Raw genomic sequence first — 23,162 nt, 5'->3', positions numbered from 1 at the left:
ATATATTGGAGAATGTTTGCAATGGTGCCATGTATGTAAAAGGAATAGTCTCTGTCACATTTAGAAAGTATTATATGTCTCTAAAATATGACCGGAATGGAAGTTGTTAGTAAATATATATCCGCACTCTCTGTCGCTTTTGAAGTACGCGACATATTTACATAGTTTGATTGCATCGATATCATATGTGTGACAAGAGAGAGGTTGTAAAAGTTTTATATAGGTATCCTTGTGCTTTATTAACCTTACTACTAAAGCAATTTCATGACAGGTAAAGATACAATAATGGCGGATCAAAGTCATATGGTGTTCAGCTGAATTCTTTATTTTTGCATGTCTTTTTGGAGTCGTGTGTATATCTATCTTCTTGTTATATTTTTAAATTTTAATGCTGTGTGTGCGTTTTCCAATAGGAGAACTAACCTCATTATGATTTAATGTTTTTAGGATGATTCAACAACAAGGCGATGCATATTGATAAGTTAATATGTTTAGCGCGTACGATGCGTCATCATTCTCGATTCTTAGATTGGGTACTGATAGGGGCTAATATTTATTTCAAATTACATAATTATTTTTGTCATGGTATCAGCCTTTTAGAACTTTTATCTGAAAGGGTTCCTATTTCAGTTAATCTGTACAACGTTCATTTGTACGGAAGATCATAGGAAGAAATTTTTATCGAACCGGGCAATGACTTAAGCAAATGTTTTTTCTGATATTTGGGAATGAAAGGATGTTGATTTTGTAGCATATGCTGATTTTTGAATCCGTACAATCAAGCCTGGAATAAAATATTTCATTACATCGTAAATTATATTCGTCATAGTGAAGTCCATTTATATCCCACAATTCCAAGAGTTTATGTCATCATCATCATCATTATTCCTATAGTCCCCATCGTGTAAAGATGGAAATTAATAACTAAGAAAAGCAAAGGACAAGATTAGTGGTGTCATGAAAGAGATAAAGGAGGAGAAGGAGGATGAAGAGGAAAGAATAAGAATACGCAAATGGAACGAAAAAATTGAAAAAGAAGAAGAAAATGAAAAGAGGAAGAAAGAAGAGGAGAAAGAGGAGGAAGAGAAGAAGAAAGAAGAGGAGGAGAAGAAAAAAAAGAAAGGGAAGAAGAGTGTAGGAGATAAAATAAGAACTTGGTGGAGAAAAAGAAGAAATTAGAAGAAGAAAACCCAAAGGCCCTTTTCAGGGCCCCCATATTTCTCGAAAAGAGATAGCCTTTCCACTGCCTACCCCTTTTTTTAAAATTAAATTTAAATTTAAAAAAATTGTTTTTTAAAAAAAAAATCCCATATTCAATTCCCCTTGACGCTAGACAGTCCCACGATTTATTCCCATGTTAAATTTCTCTTGACGCTAGACAGTCCCACGATTTATTCCCATGTTAAATTCCCTTGACGCTAGATTGTCCCACGATTTTTCTCCATGTTAATTTTCCATTGACGCTAGATTGTCCCAAGGGGTTCTGTAATGCTAATTCCCATTGACGCTAGGGTATCCCCCTTCACTACTAACCGGGCAATGACTAAAGCAAATGTTTTTTCTGATATTTGGGAATGAAAGGATGTTGATTTTGTAGCATATGCTGACTTTTGAATCCGTACAATCAAGCCTGGAATAAAATATTTCATTACATCGTAAATTATATTCGTCATAGTGAAGTCCATTTATATCCCACAATTCCAAGAGTTTATGTCATCATTATCATTTTCATGTCTCATACCTTATTGGTGTAGATCACAGAACAAAGTTGAATAGGAAATAAATTTGTAGAACAATGAGTTATGTGCTTAAATATCCCAACCTTGATGCCTGTCCGATCAATGACGAATATTGACAGATAGGAATGAAAGACTTATGTTTGGACATTACGCACATCTTGGAATAAAATGCAATATTGAAACATAAATCTTTGATACAATATGCTCGAAAATTGGAAGCCTAACTATTGTCTTTGGAGAAAATATTAAATATCCCTGTCAGATAATGAATCTGAATAAAATAGAAATGGACGTAACGACTAGGAAATGTATCAGATTGATAACACTAACTTTCGCTAAATGTACAATGTCATGAAGAGGTAAATATCACGATGCGGAGGGATATTGCATCGTTTTGGAAATGTTGTGAAATGCTTATTTATACGTGTTCGTAAGAAGTGTTATTATCCTAGTTTTATATCCTTTGACACATAAACTGCACTGTGTTGTGCACTGAATTTAAATATTACATTTATTTTTCTTCAGCTCGAAGCTGGAGTTTGGTAATGTTAACAAGAGTTTCCTGCATCAGGAAACAAAGTTATTGTAGGCCCGATAGGTTTCTTTGCTAGAGATCACGGGAAGGAAACGTTAATTATCTTCATCTGTGCACGCGTCAGGATTCCAGAATTATTTCAATTCTAGTCCACCTGGTTTTGACTTGGTGTTTGGCAAATTGTGCTAAGGCCAATGGCTGAAATGGGCGGTTTTCATGGAACGAGAAACATAGTGTGTGTATTTCGTTGTCTGTAATGTGAGCTTTAGAAATATGCATGTATGAATTCAAATATATGTGTTGGAATAAGAAGACAAACCTGATTCTTATTTCAGGTTTGACATTATTAAGCGATAAGATGATATATATTAATTAAGTTAGAGAGTTCAAGATTGAGAGAAAGCGTTGTAGATGTTGCTAATATGACAACCTTACTCTTGTGTAAATAGAAATTCGTGGAGAAAAGATAATTTGGACTTGAATAGTTAGAAGAAAATAAACCAGACTTTATTTTAGCACATTTACTTAAACATAACGATATTATTGATACAAAATCTTGCACTGAGATATCATTATATAGATCTCTTTCAGGCAACATTATTAATTATAGAAAGGACAATTATTTCGAAAATTGAATAAATTAATATCTTCAGTGCGCTATACCTGTCCGATTGGATACATGGGATTCAAGGGATTCAAAGGTAATTAAATACGATATATATATATATATATATATATATATATATATATATATATATATATATATATATATATATATATATATATATATATATATCTTTGCGAGAAGGAGAGAGTGAGAAGAAAACAGATGGTTTGGTTGTGTGTCTGTATGTGTGTATGTATGTGTTTCATTACGGTAATGTATACAGGTATTAATTTTTTTTCTTCAGCGCGGATACAATGTCTCATCTGGAACAGGGATTCTACAGGTAAGTATATACATTTCATATACATATAAATATATATGAGATAGACAGAGACAGAGAAACTGCATGTGTGTCTGTGTGTGGATGGGTTTGTATGCGATTCTTATCGCTAACATATACCAGTATTTATATTTATGCACGATGTTTAAATGTGCAATATCATGGAAAGGTAAATGTCACGATACCGGCGAAAATTGTAGAATTATATGGGTAGTGGACAGTGTCTTAAACAAAATGTCGATGTGTTTTTGCAAGTTTTTCCTGGATTACAAAAGAAATTTTTTGTAGGCGAGATAGGTTTCCGTCCCAAATATGACAGGATATAAAACTTAAATGTTACATGTCTGCATGTATCAGACTTCGAACAGTATTTCAAATCATGTCCGCATAGTTTTGACTTGATGAATAACAAGTTATGGTCAATGGATAAAATATGACAAGAGAGGAGTTGTACAGTTTTTGTATAAATCTCTCTGTGCTTTGTTAATTTTACTACCATTGCAGTTTCACGAAAGGTAAAGTTACAATAATGGCGGGTCAATGTCGTTTGGTGTTCTGTCGAATCATTTGCTTTTGCGTGTCTTTTTTTGGTCGTGCTTTGATCGATTTTCTTGTATATATTTTTTTATTGAAATGCTGAATGTGTGTTCCAATGACAACTCTAGAAGTTTTATGATTTTCATCTTAGGATTATTCAACAAGACGATGAATATTAATAAGTTAATATGTTTAGCGCGTACGATGTGTCATTATCCTCGATGCTAGAATTGGGTACTGACAGGGTTGAATATTTATTTGAAACTATATGATGACTTTGCCATGGTGTCAGACGTTTTGAACTTATATCTCAAAGCGTTCCAATATTTAATTAATTTGTACAACGTTCTTTTGCATGCAAGTTCATGGACATAATTCACTGTAATGAATGAAGCGAATGCTTCTACGATATTTGTTAACGAAAGAATGTTTGGTTTTGTAGTATATGCTGATGGTTGAATCCATACAATCGAAACTAAAATAAAATATTTCATTAGGTCATAAATTCCATTCCATTAATGACGGCCCTTTATATCCCTCAATTCCAAGAGTTTATGTCATCTTCATCATTTTCATATCTCATACGTTATTGGGGTAGATCACAGAGCAAAGTGGAATAGACAATATAGTTGTAAAATAATGAATTATATGCTTAAATATCGGAAACTTGATGTCTGGCGGATCAATGTGGAATATTGACGGATAGGAATGAAACAACATTATTTGGAAATTATTCAAATAATAGAATAAAATACAATCCAGGAAAATAAATATTTGTTACCCTATGCTCGAAAATTAAAAATCTAAAGAAGATTATCTTTGAAGAAATTAACAAACACTCATGTCAGGTAATGAATATGAATAAAATATATATAGACATAACCACTAGGCAATGCAGCAAATTGAAATATATAACTTTTCCTAAATGTGCAATGTCGTAAAGAGATAAGTGTCACAATGCGGAGGGAAATTCTCTCCTTTTTGAAAATGTGAAATGCTTATTTGTACGTGTTCGTTGCTAGCGTTCATATCTTTGTTTAATATATTTTGAAACTTAAACTGCATGTTGTTATGCAATGAATTTAACTGTTAAATATCTTTCTTTTCAGTGCGAAGAAGTATCGAATGTCGAAACTGTAAGGATAATTGTATACATGTGTGTATATATATATATATATATATATATATATATATATATATATATATATATATCTGTGTGTGTGTGTGTGTTTGTGTGTTTGTATATATGTGTGCGTGCTTGAATGTGTATGTGTGTATGTGTGCGTGTTTGCATGTGTGTGTATGTATGTGTGCGTGTTTGCGTGTTTCCCAATGCGAGGGAGATAGAGGCAGAGAGGGATTGCGTGTGAGTTTGTGTGTGTCTGGGTACGCATTGTTTACTTACGGAAATAAGTACCAGTATTAATTTTTATGCGGGATGTTTTAAATACGCAATATCTTCAATAGGTACATTTCGCGATACGGGCGGATATTGTAAATTTATATGGTCATGGCCTGTGTCTTAAGCAAAGTATTGATCCTTGTTGCAAGTGTTTCTTGGATTGCGAAACAAATTTGTTTTAGTCGATATTTGTTTCTGTCTTTAACAGGAAAGGAAATAATATCGAAATGTTTTGATCTCAGCGCGTGCCAGGCTTCCAAAAGTATTTCAATTCATATCCGCCTTGTTTTGAATTAATGTTTAGCAAAGAATTGTCAACGGCTGAAATGTGAGGTTTACATGAAAATGAAAACGTTGCGTTTTATATTTCCATCTCTGCATTGTCACGTTTAGAAAGGATGTCTCTAGATTTGCGGTATGGGCTATGTTCTTATGACAGACAATATATTGGAGAATGTTTGCAATGGTGCCATGTATGTAAAAGGAATAGTCTCTGTCACATTTAGAAAGTATTATATGTCTCTAAAATATGACCGGAATGGAAGTTGTTAGTAAATATATATCCGCACTCTCTGTCGCTTTTGAAGTACGCGACATATTTACATAGTTTGATTGCATCGATATCATATGTGTGACAAGAGAGAGGTTGTAAAAGTTTTATATAGGTATCCTTGTGCTTTATTAACCTTACTACTAAAGCAATTTCATGACAGGTAAAGATACAATAATGGCGGATCAAAGTCATATGGTGTTCAGCTGAATTCTTTATTTTTGCATGTCTTTTTGGAGTCGTGTGTATATCTATCTTCTTGTTATATTTTTAAATTTTAATGCTGTGTGTGCGTTTTCCAATAGGAGAACTAACCTCATTATGATTTAATGTTTTTAGGATGATTCAACAACAAGGCGATGCATATTGATAAGTTAATATGTTTAGCGCGTACGATGCGTCATCATTCTCGATTCTTAGATTGGGTACTGATAGGGGCTAATATTTATTTCAAATTACATAATTATTTTTGTCATGGTATCAGCCTTTTAGAACTTTTATCTGAAAGGGTTCCTATTTCAGTTAATCTGTACAACGTTCATTTGTACGGAAGATCATAGGAAGAAATTTTTATCGAACCGGGCAATGACTTAAGCAAATGTTTTTTCTGATATTTGGGAATGAAAGGATGTTGATTTTGTAGCATATGCTGATTTTTGAATCCGTACAATCAAGCCTGGAATAAAATATTTCATTACATCGTAAATTATATTCGTCATAGTGAAGTCCATTTATATCCCACAATTCCAAGAGTTTATGTCATCATCATCATCATTATTCCTATAGTCCCCATCGTGTAAAGATGGAAATTAATAACTAAGAAAAGCAAAGGACAAGATTAGTGGTGTCATGAAAGAGATAAAGGAGGAGAAGGAGGATGAAGAGGAAAGAATAAGAATACGCAAATGGAACGAAAAAATTGAAAAAGAAGAAGAAAATGAAAAGAGAAAGAAAGAAGAGGAGAAAGAGGAGGAAGAGAAGAAGAAAGAAGAGGAGGAGAAGAAAAAAAAGAAAGGGAAGAAGAGTGTAGGAGATAAAATAAGAACTTGGTGGAGAAAAAGAAGAAATTAGAAGAAGAAAACCCAAAGGCCCTTTTCAGGGCCCCCATATTTCTCGAAAAGAGATAGCCTTTCCACTGCCTACCCCTTTTTTTAAAATTAAATTTAAATTTAAAAAAATTGTTTTTTAAAAAAAAAATCCCATATTCAATTCCCCTTGACGCTAGACAGTCCCACGATTTATTCCCATGTTAAATTTCTCTTGACGCTAGACAGTCCCACGATTTATTCCCATGTTAAATTCCCTTGACGCTAGATTGTCCCACGATTTTTCTCCATGTTAATTTTCCATTGACGCTAGATTGTCCCAAGGGGTTCTGTAATGCTAATTCCCATTGACGCTAGGGTATCCCCCTTCACTACTAACCGGGCAATGACTAAAGCAAATGTTTTTTCTGATATTTGGGAATGAAAGGATGTTGATTTTGTAGCATATGCTGACTTTTGAATCCGTACAATCAAGCCTGGAATAAAATATTTCATTACATCGTAAATTATATTCGTCATAGTGAAGTCCATTTATATCCCACAATTCCAAGAGTTTATGTCATCATTATCATTTTCATGTCTCATACCTTATTGGTGTAGATCACAGAACAAAGTTGAATAGGAAATAAATTTGTAGAACAATGAGTTATGTGCTTAAATATCCCAACCTTGATGCCTGTCCGATCAATGACGAATATTGACAGATAGGAATGAAAGACTTATGTTTGGACATTACGCACATCTTGGAATAAAATGCAATATTGAAACATAAATCTTTGATACAATATGCTCGAAAATTGGAAGCCTAACTATTGTCTTTGGAGAAAATATTAAATATCCCTGTCAGATAATGAATCTGAATAAAATAGAAATGGACGTAACGACTAGGAAATGTATCAGATTGATAACACTAACTTTCGCTAAATGTACAATGTCATGAAGAGGTAAATATCACGATGCGGAGGGATATTGCATCGTTTTGGAAATGTTGTGAAATGCTTATTTATACGTGTTCGTAAGAAGTGTTATTATCCTAGTTTTATATCCTTTGACACATAAACTGCACTGTGTTGTGCACTGAATTTAAATATTACATTTATTTTTCTTCAGCTCGAAGCTGGAGTTTGGTAATGTTAACAAGAGTTTCCTGCATCAGGAAACAAAGTTATTGTAGGCCCGATAGGTTTCTTTGCTAGAGATCACGGGAAGGAAACGTTAATTATCTTCATCTGTGCACGCGTCAGGATTCCAGAATTATTTCAATTCTAGTCCACCTGGTTTTGACTTGGTGTTTGGCAAATTGTGCTAAGGCCAATGGCTGAAATGGGCGGTTTTCATGGAACGAGAAACATAGTGTGTGTATTTCGTTGTCTGTAATGTGAGCTTTAGAAATATGCATGTATGAATTCAAATATATGTGTTGGAATAAGAAGACAAACCTGATTCTTATTTCAGGTTTGACATTATTAAGCGATAAGATGATATATATTAATTAAGTTAGAGAGTTCAAGATTGAGAGAAAGCGTTGTAGATGTTGCTAATATGACAACCTTACTCTTGTGTAAATAGAAATTCGTGGAGAAAAGATAATTTGGACTTGAATAGTTAGAAGAAAATAAACCAGACTTTATTTTAGCACATTTACTTAAACATAACGATATTATTGATACAAAATCTTGCACTGAGATATCATTATATAGATCTCTTTCAGGCAACATTATTAATTATAGAAAGGACAATTATTTCGAAAATTGAATAAATTAATATCTTCAGTGCGCTATACCTGTCCGATTGGATACATGGGATTCAAGGGATTCAAAGGTAATTAAATACGATATATATATATATATATATATATATATATATATATATATATATATATATCTTTGCGAGAAGGAGAGAGTGAGAAGAAAACAGATGGTTTGGTTGTGTGTCTGTATGTGTGTATGTATGTGTTTCATTACGGTAATGTATACAGGTATTAATTTTTTTTCTTCAGCGCGGATACAATGTCTCATCTGGAACAGGGATTCTACAGGTAAGTATATACATTTCATATACATATAAATATATATGAGATAGACAGAGACAGAGAAACTGCATGTGTGTCTGTGTGTGGATGGGTTTGTATGCGATTCTTATCGCTAACATATACCAGTATTTATATTTATGCACGATGTTTAAATGTGCAATATCATGGAAAGGTAAATGTCACGATACCGGCGAAAATTGTAGAATTATATGGGTAGTGGACAGTGTCTTAAACAAAATGTCGATGTGTTTTTGCAAGTTTTTCCTGGATTACAAAAGAAATTTTTTGTAGGCGAGATAGGTTTCCGTCCCAAATATGACAGGATATAAAACTTAAATGTTACATGTCTGCATGTATCAGACTTCGAACAGTATTTCAAATCATGTCCGCATAGTTTTGACTTGATGAATAACAAGTTATGGTCAATGGATAAAATATGACAAGAGAGGAGTTGTACAGTTTTTGTATAAATCTCTCTGTGCTTTGTTAATTTTACTACCATTGCAGTTTCACGAAAGGTAAAGTTACAATAATGGCGGGTCAATGTCGTTTGGTGTTCTGTCGAATCATTTGCTTTTGCGTGTCTTTTTTTGGTCGTGCTTTGATCGATTTTCTTGTATATATTTTTTTATTGAAATGCTGAATGTGTGTTCCAATGACAACTCTAGAAGTTTTATGATTTTCATCTTAGGATTATTCAACAAGACGATGAATATTAATAAGTTAATATGTTTAGCGCGTACGATGTGTCATTATCCTCGATGCTAGAATTGGGTACTGACAGGGTTGAATATTTATTTGAAACTATATGATGACTTTGCCATGGTGTCAGACGTTTTGAACTTATATCTCAAAGCGTTCCAATATTTAATTAATTTGTACAACGTTCTTTTGCATGCAAGTTCATGGACATAATTCACTGTAATGAATGAAGCGAATGCTTCTACGATATTTGTTAACGAAAGAATGTTTGGTTTTGTAGTATATGCTGATGGTTGAATCCATACAATCGAAACTAAAATAAAATATTTCATTAGGTCATAAATTCCATTCCATTAATGACGGCCCTTTATATCCCTCAATTCCAAGAGTTTATGTCATCTTCATCATTTTCATATCTCATACGTTATTGGGGTAGATCACAGAGCAAAGTGGAATAGACAATATAGTTGTAAAATAATGAATTATATGCTTAAATATCGGAAACTTGATGTCTGGCGGATCAATGTGGAATATTGACGGATAGGAATGAAACAACATTATTTGGAAATTATTCAAATAATAGAATAAAATACAATCCAGGAAAATAAATATTTGTTACCCTATGCTCGAAAATTAAAAATCTAAAGAAGATTATCTTTGAAGAAATTAACAAACACTCATGTCAGGTAATGAATATGAATAAAATATATATAGACATAACCACTAGGCAATGCAGCAAATTGAAATATATAACTTTTCCTAAATGTGCAATGTCGTAAAGAGATAAGTGTCACAATGCGGAGGGAAATTCTCTCCTTTTAGAAAATGTGAAATGCTTATTTGTACGTGTTCGTTGCTAGCGTTCATATCTTTGTTTAATATATTTTGAAACTTAAACTGCATGTTGTTATGCAATGAATTTAATTGTTAAATACCTTTCTTTTCAGTGCGAAGAAGTATCGAATGTCGAAACTGTAAGGATAATTGTATACATGTGTGTGTGTGTATATATATATATATATATATATATATATATATATATATATATATATATATATATATATATATCTGTGTGTGTGTGTATGTGTTTGTGTGTTTGTATATATGTGTGCGTGCTTGAATGTGTATGTGTGTATGTGTGCGTGTTTGCATGTGTGTGTATGTATGTGTGCGTGTTTGCGTGTTTCCCAATGCGACGGAGATAGAGGCAGAGAGGGATTGCGTGTGAGTTTGTGTGTGTCTGGGTACGCATTGTTTACTTACGGAAATAAGTACCAGTATTAATTTTTATGCGGGATGTTTTAAATACGCAATATCTTCAATAGGTACATTTCGCGATACGGGCGGATATTGTAAATTTATATGGTCATGGCCTGTGTCTTAAACAAAGTATTGATCCTTGTTGCAAGTGTTTCTTGGATTGCGAAACAAATTTGTTTTAGTCGATATTTGTTTCTGTCTTTAACAGGAAAGGAAATAATATCGAAATGTTTTGATCTCAGCGCGTGCCAGGCTTCCAAAAGTATTTCAATTCATATCCGCCTTGTTTTGAATTAATGTTTAGCAAAGAATTGTCAACGGCTGAAATGTGAGGTTTACATGAAAATGAAAACGTTGCGTTTTATATTTCCATCTCTGCATTGTCACGTTTAGAAAGGATGTCTCTAGATTTGCGGTATGGGCTCTGTTCTTATGACAGACAATATATTGGAGAATGTTTGCAATGGTGCCATGTATGTAAAAGGAATAGTCTCTGTCACATTTAGAAAGTATTATATGTCTCTAAAATATGACCGGAATGGAAGTTGTTAGTAAATATATATCCGCACTCTCTGTCGCTTTTGAAGTACGCGACATATTTACATAGTTTGATTACATCGATATAATATGTGTGACAAGAGAGAGGTTGTAAAAGTTTTATATAGGTATCCTTGTGCTTTATTAACCTTACTACTAAAGCAATTTCATGACAGGTAAAGATACAATAATGGCGGATCAAAGTCATATGGTGTTCAGCTGAATTCTTTATTTTTGCATGTCTTTTTGGAGTCGTGTGTATATCTATCTTCTTGTTATATTTTTAAATTTTAATGCTGTGTGTGCGTTTTCCAATAGGAGAACTAACCTCATTATGATTTAATGTTTTTAGGATGATTCAACAACAAGGCGATGCATATTGATAAGTTAATATGTTTAGCGCGTACGATGCGTCATCATTCTCGATTCTTAGATTGGGTACTGATAGGGGCTAATATTTATTTCAAATTACATAATTATTTTTGTCATGGTATCAGCCTTTTAGAACTTTTATCTGAAAGGGTTCCTATTTCAGTTAATCTGTACAACGTTCATTTGTACGGAAGATCATAGGAAGAAATTTTTATCGAACCGGGCAATGACTTAAGCAAATGTTTTTTCTGATATTTGGGAATGAAAGGATGTTGATTTTGTAGCATATGCTGATTTTTGAATCCGTACAATCAAGCCTGGAATAAAATATTTCATTACATCGTAAATTATATTCGTCATAGTGAAGTCCATTTATATCCCACAATTCCAAGAGTTTATGTCATCATCATCATCATTATTCCTATAGTCCCCATCGTGTAAAGATGGAAATTAATAACTAAGAAAAGCAAAGGACAAGATTAGTGGTGTCATGAAAGAGATAAAGGAGGAGAAGGAGGATGAAGAGGAAAGAATAAGAATACGCAAATGGAACGAAAAAATTGAAAAAGAAGAAGAAAATGAAAAGAGAAAGAAAGAAGAGGAGAAAGAGGAGGAAGAGAAGAAGAAAGAAGAGGAGGAGAAGAAAAAAAAGAAAGGGAAGAAGAGTGTAGGAGATAAAATAAGAACTTGGTGGAGAAAAAGAAGAAATTAGAAGAAGAAAACCCAAAGGCCCTTTTCAGGGCCCCCATATTTCTCGAAAAGAGATAGCCTTTCCACTGCCTACCCCTTTTTTTAAAATTAAATTTAAATTTAAAAAAATTGTTTTTTAAAAAAAAAATCCCATATTCAATTCCCCTTGACGCTAGACAGTCCCACGATTTATTCCCATGTTAAATTTCTCTTGACGCTAGACAGTCCCACGATTTATTCCCATGTTAAATTCCCTTGACGCTAGATTGTCCCACGATTTTTCTCCATGTTAATTTTCCATTGACGCTAGATTGTCCCAAGGGGTTCTGTAATGCTAATTCCCATTGACGCTAGGGTATCCCCCTTCACTACTAACCGGGCAATGACTAAAGCAAATGTTTTTTCTGATATTTGGGAATGAAAGGATGTTGATTTTGTAGCATATGCTGATTTTTGAATCCGTACAATCAAGCCTGGAATAAAATATTTCATTACATCGTAAATTATATTCGTCATAGTGAAGTCCATTTATATCCCACAATTCCAAGAGTTTATGTCATCATTATCATTTTCATGTCTCATACCTTATTGGTGTAGATCACAGAACAAAGTTGAATAGGAAATAAATTTGTAGAACAATGAGTTATGTGCTTAAATATCCCAACCTTGATGCCTGTCCGATCAATGACGAATATTGACAGATAGGAATGAAAGACTTATGTTTGGACATTACGCACATCTTGGAATAAAATGCAATATTGAAACATAAATCTTTGATACAATATGCTCGAAAATTGGAAGCCTAACTATTGTCTTTGGAGAAAATATTAAATATCCCTGTCAGATAATGAATCTGAATAAAATAGAAATGGACGTAACGACTAGGAAATGTATCAGATTGATAACACTAACTTTCGCTAAATGTACAATGTCATGAAGAGGTAAATATCACGATGCGGAGGGATATTGCATCGTTTTGGAAATGTTGTGAAATGCTTATTTATACGTGTTCGTAAGAAGTGTTATTATCCTAGTTTTATATCCTTTGACACATAAACTGCACTGTGTTGTGCACTGAATTTAAATATTACATTTATTTTTCTTCAGCTCGAAGCTGGAGTTTGGTAATGTTAACAAGAGTTTCCTGCATCAGGAAACAAAGTTATTGTAGGCCCGATAGGTTTCTTTGCTAGAGATCACGGGAAGGAAACGTTAATTATCTTCATCTGTGCACGCGTCAGGATTCCAGAATTATTTCAATTCTAGTCCACCTGGTTTTGACTTGGTGTTTGGCAAATTGTGCTAAGGCCAATGGCTGAAATGGGCGGTTTTCATGGAACGAGAAACATAGTGTGTGTATTTCGTTGTCTGTAATGTGAGCTTTAGAAATATGCATGTATGAATTCAAATATATGTGTTGGAATAAGAAGACAAACCTGATTCTTATTTCAGGTTTGACATTATTAAGCGATAAGATGATATATATTAATTAAGTTAGAGAGTTCAAGATTGAGAGAAAGCGTTGTAGATGTTGCTAATATGACAACCTTACTCTTGTGTAAATAGAAATTCGTGGAGAAAAGATAATTTGGACTTGAATAGTTAGAAGAAAATAAACCAGACTTTATTTTAGCACATTTACTTAAACATAACGATATTATTGATACAAAATCTTGCACTGAGATATCATTATATAGATCTCTTTCAGGCAACATTATTAATTATAGAAAGGACAATTATTTCGAAAATTGAATAAATTAATATCTTCAGTGCGCTATACCTGTCCGATTGGATACATGGGATTCAAGGGATTCAAAGGTAATTAAATACGATATATATATATATATATATATATATATATATATATATATATATATATATATATATATATATATATATATATATATATATATCTTTGCGAGAAGGAGAGAGTGAGAAGAAAACAGATGGTTTGGTTGTGTGTCTGTATGTGTGTATGTATGTGTTTCATTACGGTAATGTATACAGGTATTAATTTTTTTTCTTCAGCGCGGATACAATGTCTCATCTGGAACAGGGATTCTACAGGTAAGTATATACATTTCATATACATATAAATATATATGAGATAGACAGAGACAGAGAAACTGCATGTGTGTCTGTGTGTGGATGGGTTTGTATGCGATTCTTATCGCTAACATATACCAGTATTTATATTTATGCACGATGTTTAAATGTGCAATATCATGGAAAGGTAAATGTCACGATACCGGCGAAAATTGTAGAATTATATGGGTAGTGGACAGTGTCTTAAACAAAATGTCGATGTGTTTTTGCAAGTTTTTCCTGGATTACAAAAGAAATTTTTTGTAGGCGAGATAGGTTTCCGTCCCAAATATGACAGGATATAAAACTTAAATGTTACATGTCTGCATGTATCAGACTTCGAACAGTATTTCAAATCATGTCCGCATAGTTTTGACTTGATGAATAACAAGTTATGGTCAATGGATAAAATATGACAAGAGAGGAGTTGTACAGTTTTTGTATAAATCTCTCTGTGCTTTGTTAATTTTACTACCATTGCAGTTTCACGAAAGGTAAAGTTACAATAATGGCGGGTCAATGTCGTTTGGTGTTCTGTCGAATCATTTGCTTTTGCGTGTCTTTTTTTGGTCGTGCTTTGATCGATTTTCTTGTATATATTTTTTTATTGAAATGCTGAATGTGTGTTCCAATGACAACTCTAGAAGTTTTATGATTTTCATCTTAGGATTATTCAACAAGACGATGAATATTAATAAGTTAATATGTTTAGCGCGTACGATGTGTCATTATCCTCGATGCTAGAATTGGGTACTGACAGGGTTGAATATTTATTTGAAACTATATGATGACTTTGCCATGGTGTCAGACGTTTTGAACTTATATCTCAAAGCGTTCCAATATTTAATTAATTTGTACAACGTTCTTTTGCATGCAAGTTCATGGACATAATTCACTGTAATGAATGAAGCGAATGCTTCTACGATATTTGTTAACGAAAGAATGTTTGGTTTTGTAGTATATGCTGATGGTTGAATCCATACAATCGAAACTAAAATAAAATATTTCATTAGGTCATAAATTCCATTCCATTAATGACGGCCCTTTATATCCCTCAATTCCAAGAGTTTATGTCATCTTCATCATTTTCATATCTCATACGTTATTGGGGTAGATCACAGAGCAAAGTGGAATAGACAATATAGTTGTAAAATAATGAATTATATGCTTAAATATCGGAAACTTGATGTCTGGCGGATCAATGTGGAATATTGACGGATAGGAATGAAACAACATTATTTGGAAATTATTCAAATAATAGAATAAAATACAATCCAGGAAAATAAATATTTGTTACCCTATGCTCGAAAATTAAAAATCTAAAGAAGATTATCTTTGAAGAAATTAACAAACACTCATGTCAGGTAATGAATATGAATAAAATATATATAGACATAACCACTAGGCAATGCAGCAAATTGAAATATATAACTTTTCCTAAATGTGCAATGTCGTAAAGAGATAAGTGTCACAATGCGGAGGGAAATTCTCTCCTTTTAGAAAATGTGAAATGCTTATTTGTACGTGTTCGTTGCTAGCGTTCATATCTTTGTTTAATATATTTTGAAACTTAAACTGCATGTTGTTATGCAATGAATTTAATTGTTAAATACCTTTCTTTTCAGTGCGAAGAAGTATCGAATGTCGAAACTGTAAGGATAATTGTATACATGTGTGTGTGTGTATATATATATATATATATATATATATATATATATATATATATATATATATATATATATATATATATATCTGTGTGTGTGTGTATGTGTTTGTGTGTTTGTATATATGTGTGCGTGCTTGAATGTGTATGTGTGTATGTGTGCGTGTTTGCATGTGTGTGTATGTATGTGTGCGTGTTTGCGTGTTTCCCAATGCGACGGAGATAGAGGCAGAGAGGGATTGCGTGTGAGTTTGTGTGTGTCTGGGTACGCATTGTTTACTTACGGAAATAAGTACCAGTATTAATTTTTATGCGGGATGTTTTAAATACGCAATATCTTCAATAGGTACATTTCGCGATACGGGCGGATATTGTAAATTTATATGGTCATGGCCTGTGTCTTAAACAAAGTATTGATCCTTGTTGCAAGTGTTTCTTGGATTGCGAAACAAATTTGTTTTAGTCGATATTTGTTTCTGTCTTTAACAGGAAAGGAAATAATATCGAAATGTTTTGATCTCAGCGCGTGCCAGGCTTCCAAAAGTATTTCAATTCATATCCGCCTTGTTTTGAATTAATGTTTAGCAAAGAATTGTCAACGGCTGAAATGTGAGGTTTACATGAAAATGAAAACGTTGCGTTTTATATTTCTATCTCTGCATTGGCACGTTTAGAAAGGATGTCTCTAGATTTGCGGTATGGGCTCTGTTCTTATGACAGACAATATATTGGAGAATGTTTGCAATGGTGCCATGTATGTAAAAGGAATAGTCTCTGTCACATTTAGAAAGTATTATATGTCTCTAAAATATGACCGGAATGGAAGTTGTTAGTAAATATATATCCGCACTCTCTGTCGCTTTTGAAGTACGCGACATATTTACATAGTTTGATTACATCGATATAATATGTGTGACAAGAGAGAGGTTGTAAAAGTTTTATATAGGTATCCTTGTGCTTTATTAACCTTACTACTAAAGCAATTTCATGACAGGTAAAGATACAATAATGGCGGATCAAAGTCATATGGTGTTCAGCTGAATTCTTTATTTTTGCATGTCTTTTTGGAGTCGTGTGTATATCTATCTTCTTGTTATATTTTTAAATTTTAATGCTGTGTGTGCGTTTTCCAATAGGAGAACTAACCTCATTATGATTTAATGTTTTTAGGATGATTCAACAACAAGGCGATGCATATTGATAAGTTAATATGTTTAGCGCGTACGATGCGTCATCATTCTCGATTCTTAGATTGGATACTGATAGGGGCTAATATTTATTTCAAATTACATAATTATTTTTGTCATGGTATCAGCCTTTTAGAACTTTTATCTGAAAGGGTTCCTATTTCAGTTAATCTGTACAACGTTCATTTGTACGGAAGATCATAGGAAGTAATTTTTATCGAACCGGGCAATGACTAAAGCAAATGTTTTTTACTGATATTTGGGAATGAAAGGATGTTGATTTTGTAGCATATGCTGATTTTTGAATCCGTACAATCAAGCCTGGAATAAAATATTTCATTACATCGTAAATTATATTCGTCATAGTGAAGTCCATTTATATCCCACAATTCCAAGAGTTTATGTCATCATCATCATCATTATTCCTATAGTCCCCATCGTGTAAAGATGGAAATTAATAACTTAAGAAAAGCAAAGGACAAGATTAGTGGTGTCATGAAAGAGATAAAGGAGGAGAAGGAGGATGAAGAGGAAAGAATAAGAATACGCAAATGGAACGAAAAAATTGAAAAAGAAGAAGAAAATGAAAAGAGGAAGAAAGAAGAGGAGAAAGAGGAGGAAGAGAAGAAGAAAGAAGAGGAGGAGAAGAAAAAAAGAAAGGGAAGAAGAGTGTAGGAGATAAAATAAGAACTTGGTGGAGAAAAAGAAGAAATTAGAAGAAGAAAACCCAAAGGCCCTTTTCAGGGCCCCCATATTTCTCGAAAAGAGATAGCCTTTCCACTGCCTACCCCTTTTTTTAAAATTAAATTTAAATTTAAAAAAATTCTTTTTCAAAAAAAAAATCCCATATTCAATTCCCCTTGACGCTAGACAGTCCCACGATTTATTCCCATGTTAAATTTCCCTTGACGCTAGACAGTCCCACGATTTATTCCCATGTTAAATTCCCTTGACGCTAGATTGTCCCACGATTTTTCTCCATGTTAATTTTCCATTGACGCTAGATTGTCCCAAGGGGTTCTGTAATGCTAATTCCCATTGACGCTAGGGTATCCCCCTTCACTATTAACCAGGCAATGACTAAAGCAAATGTTTTTTCTGATATTTGGGAATGAAAGGATGTTGATTTTGTAGCATATGCTGACTTTTGAATCCGTACAATCAAGCCTGGAATAAAATATTTCATTACATCGTAAATTATATTCGTCATAGTGAAGTCCATTTATATCCCACAATTCCAAGAGTTTATGTCATCATCATCATTTTCATGTCTCATACCTTATTGGGGTAGATCACAGAACAAAGTTGAATAGGAAAATAAATTTGTAGAACAATGAGTTATGTGCTTAAATATCCCAACCTTGATGCCTGTCCGATCAATGACGAATATTGACAGATAGGAATGAAAGACTTATGTTTGGACATTACGCACATCTTGGAATAAAATGCAATATTGAAACATAAATCTTTGATACAATATGCTCGAAAATTGGAAGCCTAACTATTGTCTTTGGAGAAAATATTAAATATCCCTGTCAGATAATGAATCTGAATAAAATAGAAATGGACGTAACGACTAGGAAATGTATCAGATTGATAACACTAACTTTCGCTAAATGTACAATGTCATGAAGAGGTAAATATCACGATGCGGAGGGATATTGCATCGTTTTGGAAATGTTGTGAAATGCTTATTTATACGTGTTCGTAAGAAGTGTTATTATCCTAGTTTTATATCCTTTGACACATAAACTGCACTGTGTTGTGCACTGAATTTAAATATTACATTTATTTTTCTTCAGCTCGAAGCTGGAGTTTGGTAATGTTAACAAGAGTTTCCTGCATCAGGAAACAAAGTTATTGTAGGCCCGATAGGTTTCTTTGCTAGAGATCACGGGAAGGAAACGTTAATTATCTTCATCTGTGCACGCGTCAGGATTCCAGAATTATTTCAATTCTAGTCCACCTGGTTTTGACTTGGTGTTTGGCAAATTGTGCTAAGGCCAATGGCTGAAATGGGCAGTTTTTCATGGAACGAGAAACGTTTTGTGTGTATTTCGTTGTCTGTAATGTGAGCTTTAGAAATATGTATGTATGAATTCAAATATATGTGTTGGAATAAGAAGACAAACCTGATTCTTATTTCAGGTTTGACATTATTAAGCGACAAGATGATATATATTAATTAAGTTAGAGAATTCAAGATTGAGAGAAAGCGTTGTAGATGTTGCTAATATGACAGCCTTATTCCTGTGTAAATAGAATTTGTGGAGGAAAGATAATTTGGACTTGAATAGTCAGAAGAAAATAAACCAGACTTTATTTTAGCACATTTACTTAAACATAACGATATTATTGATATATAATCTTGCACTGAGATATCATTATATAGATCTCTTTCAGTCAAAATTGTTAATTATAGAAAGGACAATTATTTCGAAAATTGAATAAATTAATATCTTCAGTGCGCTATACCTGTGCCATTGAATACATGGGATTCAAGGGATTCAAAGGTAATTAAATACGATATATCTAAATTGAATAAATTAATATCTTCAGTGCGCTATACCTGTCCGATTGAATACATGGGATTCAAGGGATTCAAAGGTAATTAAATACGAGATATCTATCTATCTATCTATCTATCTATCTATATCTATATCTATATATATATATATATATATATATATATATATATATATATATATATATATATATATATATCTTTGCGAGAGCGAGATAGTGAGAAGAAAACAAACAGTTTGGTTGTGTGTCTGTATGTGTATATGTACTTGTTTCATTACGGTAATGTATACAGGTATTAATTTTTTTTCTTCAGCCCGGATACAATGTCTCATCTGGAACAGGGATTCTACAGGTAAGTATACACATTTCATATACATATAAATATATATCAGATTGACAGAGACAGAGAAACTGCATGTGTGTCTGTGTGTGGATGGGTTTGTTTGCGATTCTTGTCGCTAACATATACCAGTATTAATATTTATGCACGATGATTAGATGTGCAATATCATGAAAAGGTAAATATCACGATACCGGCGAATATTGTAAAATTATATGGGTAGTGGACAGTGTCTTAAGCAAAATATCGATGTGTTTTTGCATGTTTTTCCTGGATTACAAAAGAAATTTTTTGTAAGGGAGATAGGTTTCCGTCCCAAATATGACAGGATATAAAACTTAAATGTTACATGTCTGCATGTATCAGACCTCGAACATTATTTCAATTCATATCCGCCTTGTTTTGAATTAATGTTTAGCAAAGAATTGTCAATGGCTGAAATGTGAGGATTACATGAAAATGAAAACGTTGCGTTTTATATTTCTATCTCTGCATTGGCACGTTTAGAAAGGATGTCTCTAGATGTGCGGTATGGGCTATGTTCTTATGACAGACAATATATTGGAGAATGTTTGCAATGGTGCCATGCATGCAAAAGGAATAGTCTCTGTCACATTTAGAAGTATTATCTGTCTCTCAAATATGACCGGAATGGAAGTTGTTAGTAAATATATATCCGCACTCTCTGTCGCTTTTGATGTACGCGACATATTTACATAGTTTGATTGCATCGATATCATATGTGTGACAAGAGAGAGGTTGTAAAAGCTTGATATAGGTATCCTTGTGCTTTATTAACCTTACTACTAAAGCAATTTCATGACAGGTAAAGTTACAATAATGGCGGATCAAAGTCGTATGGTGTTCAGCCGAATTCTTTATTTTTGCATGTCTTTTTGGAGTCGTGTGTATATCTATCTTCTTGTTATATTTTTAAATTTTAATGCTGTGTGTGCGTGTTCCAATAGGAGAACTAACCTCATTATGATTTAATGTTTTTAGGATGATTCAACAACAAGGCGATGCATATTGATAAGTTAATATGTTTAGCGCGTACGATGCGTCATCATTCTCGATTCTTAGATTGGGTACTGAAAAGGGCTAATATTTATTTCAAATTACATGATTATTTTTGTCATGGTATCAGCCTTTTAGAACTTTTATCTGAAAGGGTTCCTATTTCAGTCAATCTGTGCAACGTTCATTTGTACGGAAGATCATAGGAAGTAATTTTTATCGAACCGGGCAATGACTAAAGCAAATGTTTTTTACTGATATTTGGGAATGAAAGGATGTTGATTTTGTAGCATATGCTGATTTTTGAATCCGTACAATCAAACCTGGAATAAAATATTTCATTACATCGTAAATTATATTCGTCGTATTGAAGTCCATTTATATCCCACAATTCCAAGAGTTTATGTCATCATCATCATTTTCATGTCTCATACCTTATTGGGGTAGATCACAGAACAAAGTTGAATAGGAAATAAATTTGTAGAACAATGAGTTATGTGCTTAAATATCCCAACCTTGATGCCTGTCCGATCAATGACGAATATTGACAGATAGGAATGAAAGACTTATGTTTGGACATTACGCACATCTTGGAATAAAATGTAATATTGAAACATAAATCTTTGATACAATATGCTCGAAAATTGGAAGCCTAACTATTGTCTTTGGAGAAAATATTAAATATCCCTGTTAGATAATGAATCTGAATAAAATAGAAATGGACGTAACGACTAGGAAATGTATCAGATTGATAACACTAACTTTCGCTAAATGTACAATGTCATGAAGAGGTAAATATCACGATGCAGAGGGATATTGCATCGTTTTGGAAATGTTGTGAAATGCTTATTTATTCGTGTTCGTTAGAAGTGTTATTATCCTAGTTTTATATCCTTTGACACATAAACTGCACTGTGTTGTGCACTGAATTTAAATATTACATTTATTTTTCTTCAGCTCGAAGCTGGAGTTTGGTAATGTTAACAAGAGTTTCCTGCATCAGGAAACAAAGTTATTGTAGGCCCGATAGGTTTCTTTGCTAGAGATCACGGGAAGGAAAAGTTAGTTATCTTGATCTGTGCACACGTCAGGATTCCAAAATTATTTCAATTCTAGTCCACCTGGTTTTGACTTGGTGTTTGGCAAATTGTGCTAAGGCCAATGGCTGAAATGGGCGGTTTTTCATGGAACGAGAAACGTTATGTGTGTATTTCGTTGTCTGTAATGTGAGCTTTAGAAATATGCATGTATGAATTCAAATATATGTGTTGGAATAAGAAGACAAACCTGATTCTTATTTCAGGTTTGACATTATTAAGCGACAAGATGATATATATTAATTAAGTTAGAGAATTCAAGATTGAAAGCATTGTAGATGTTGCTAATATGACAGCCTTATTCCTGTGTAAATAGAATTTGTGGAGGAAAGATAATTTGGACTTGAATAGTAAGAAGAAAATAAACCAGACTTTATTTTAGCACATTTACTTAAACATAACGATATTATTGATATATAATCTTGCACTGAGATATCATTATATAGATCTCTTTCAGTCAACATTATTAATTATAGAAAGGACAATTATTTCGAAAATTGAATAAATTAATATCTTCAGTGCCCTCTACCTGTCCGATTGCATACACGGGATTCAAGGGATTCAAAGGTAACTAAATACGAGATATCTATCTATCTATCTATCTATCTGTCTATATATATATATATATATATATATATATATATATATATATATATATATATATATATATATCTATATATCTTTGCGAGAGGAAGTGAGTGAGAAGAAGACAGACAATTTGGTTGTGTGTCTGTATGTGTGTATGTATGTGTTTCATTACGGTAATGTATACAGGTATTAATTTTTTTCTTCAACTCGGATACAATGTCTCATCTGGAACAGGGATTCTACAGGTAAGTATATACATTTCATATACTTATAAATATATATGAGATAGAGACAGAGAAACTGCATGTGT

The 23,162-nt window shown here is 33.0% G+C and overlaps 1 protein-coding gene across 1 annotated transcript in view; it reads left to right on the top strand.

Annotated features, from left to right (window-relative positions):
* Positions 1-22,188, top strand: part of LOC149784407 (uncharacterized) — a 105,941-nt gene extending 83,753 nt beyond the window's left edge. Inside the window, exons 14-19 of the mRNA XM_089932986.1 lie at positions 3,186-3,224; positions 8,756-8,794; positions 14,378-14,416; positions 19,087-19,103; positions 20,124-20,162; positions 22,125-22,188. Coding sequence (XP_089789112.1) covers positions 3,186-3,224; positions 8,756-8,794; positions 14,378-14,416; positions 19,087-19,103; positions 20,124-20,162; positions 22,125-22,188 — 237 coding nt within the window. The remainder of the gene's footprint in view (positions 1-3,185; positions 3,225-8,755; positions 8,795-14,377; positions 14,417-19,086; positions 19,104-20,123; positions 20,163-22,124) is intronic.
* Positions 22,189-23,162: the final 974 nt, after the last annotated feature.

The sequence above is a fragment of the Sinohyriopsis cumingii genome, chromosome 14 (assembly GCF_028554795.1).
Source record: "Sinohyriopsis cumingii isolate HCF-2022 chromosome 14, ASM2855479v2, whole genome shotgun sequence".
Classification (NCBI taxonomy): Eukaryota; Metazoa; Mollusca; class Bivalvia; order Unionida; family Unionidae; genus Sinohyriopsis; species Sinohyriopsis cumingii.
The sequence above is the reverse complement of the archived record's forward strand: the minus strand, read 5'-3'. Positions and strand labels throughout refer to the sequence as shown.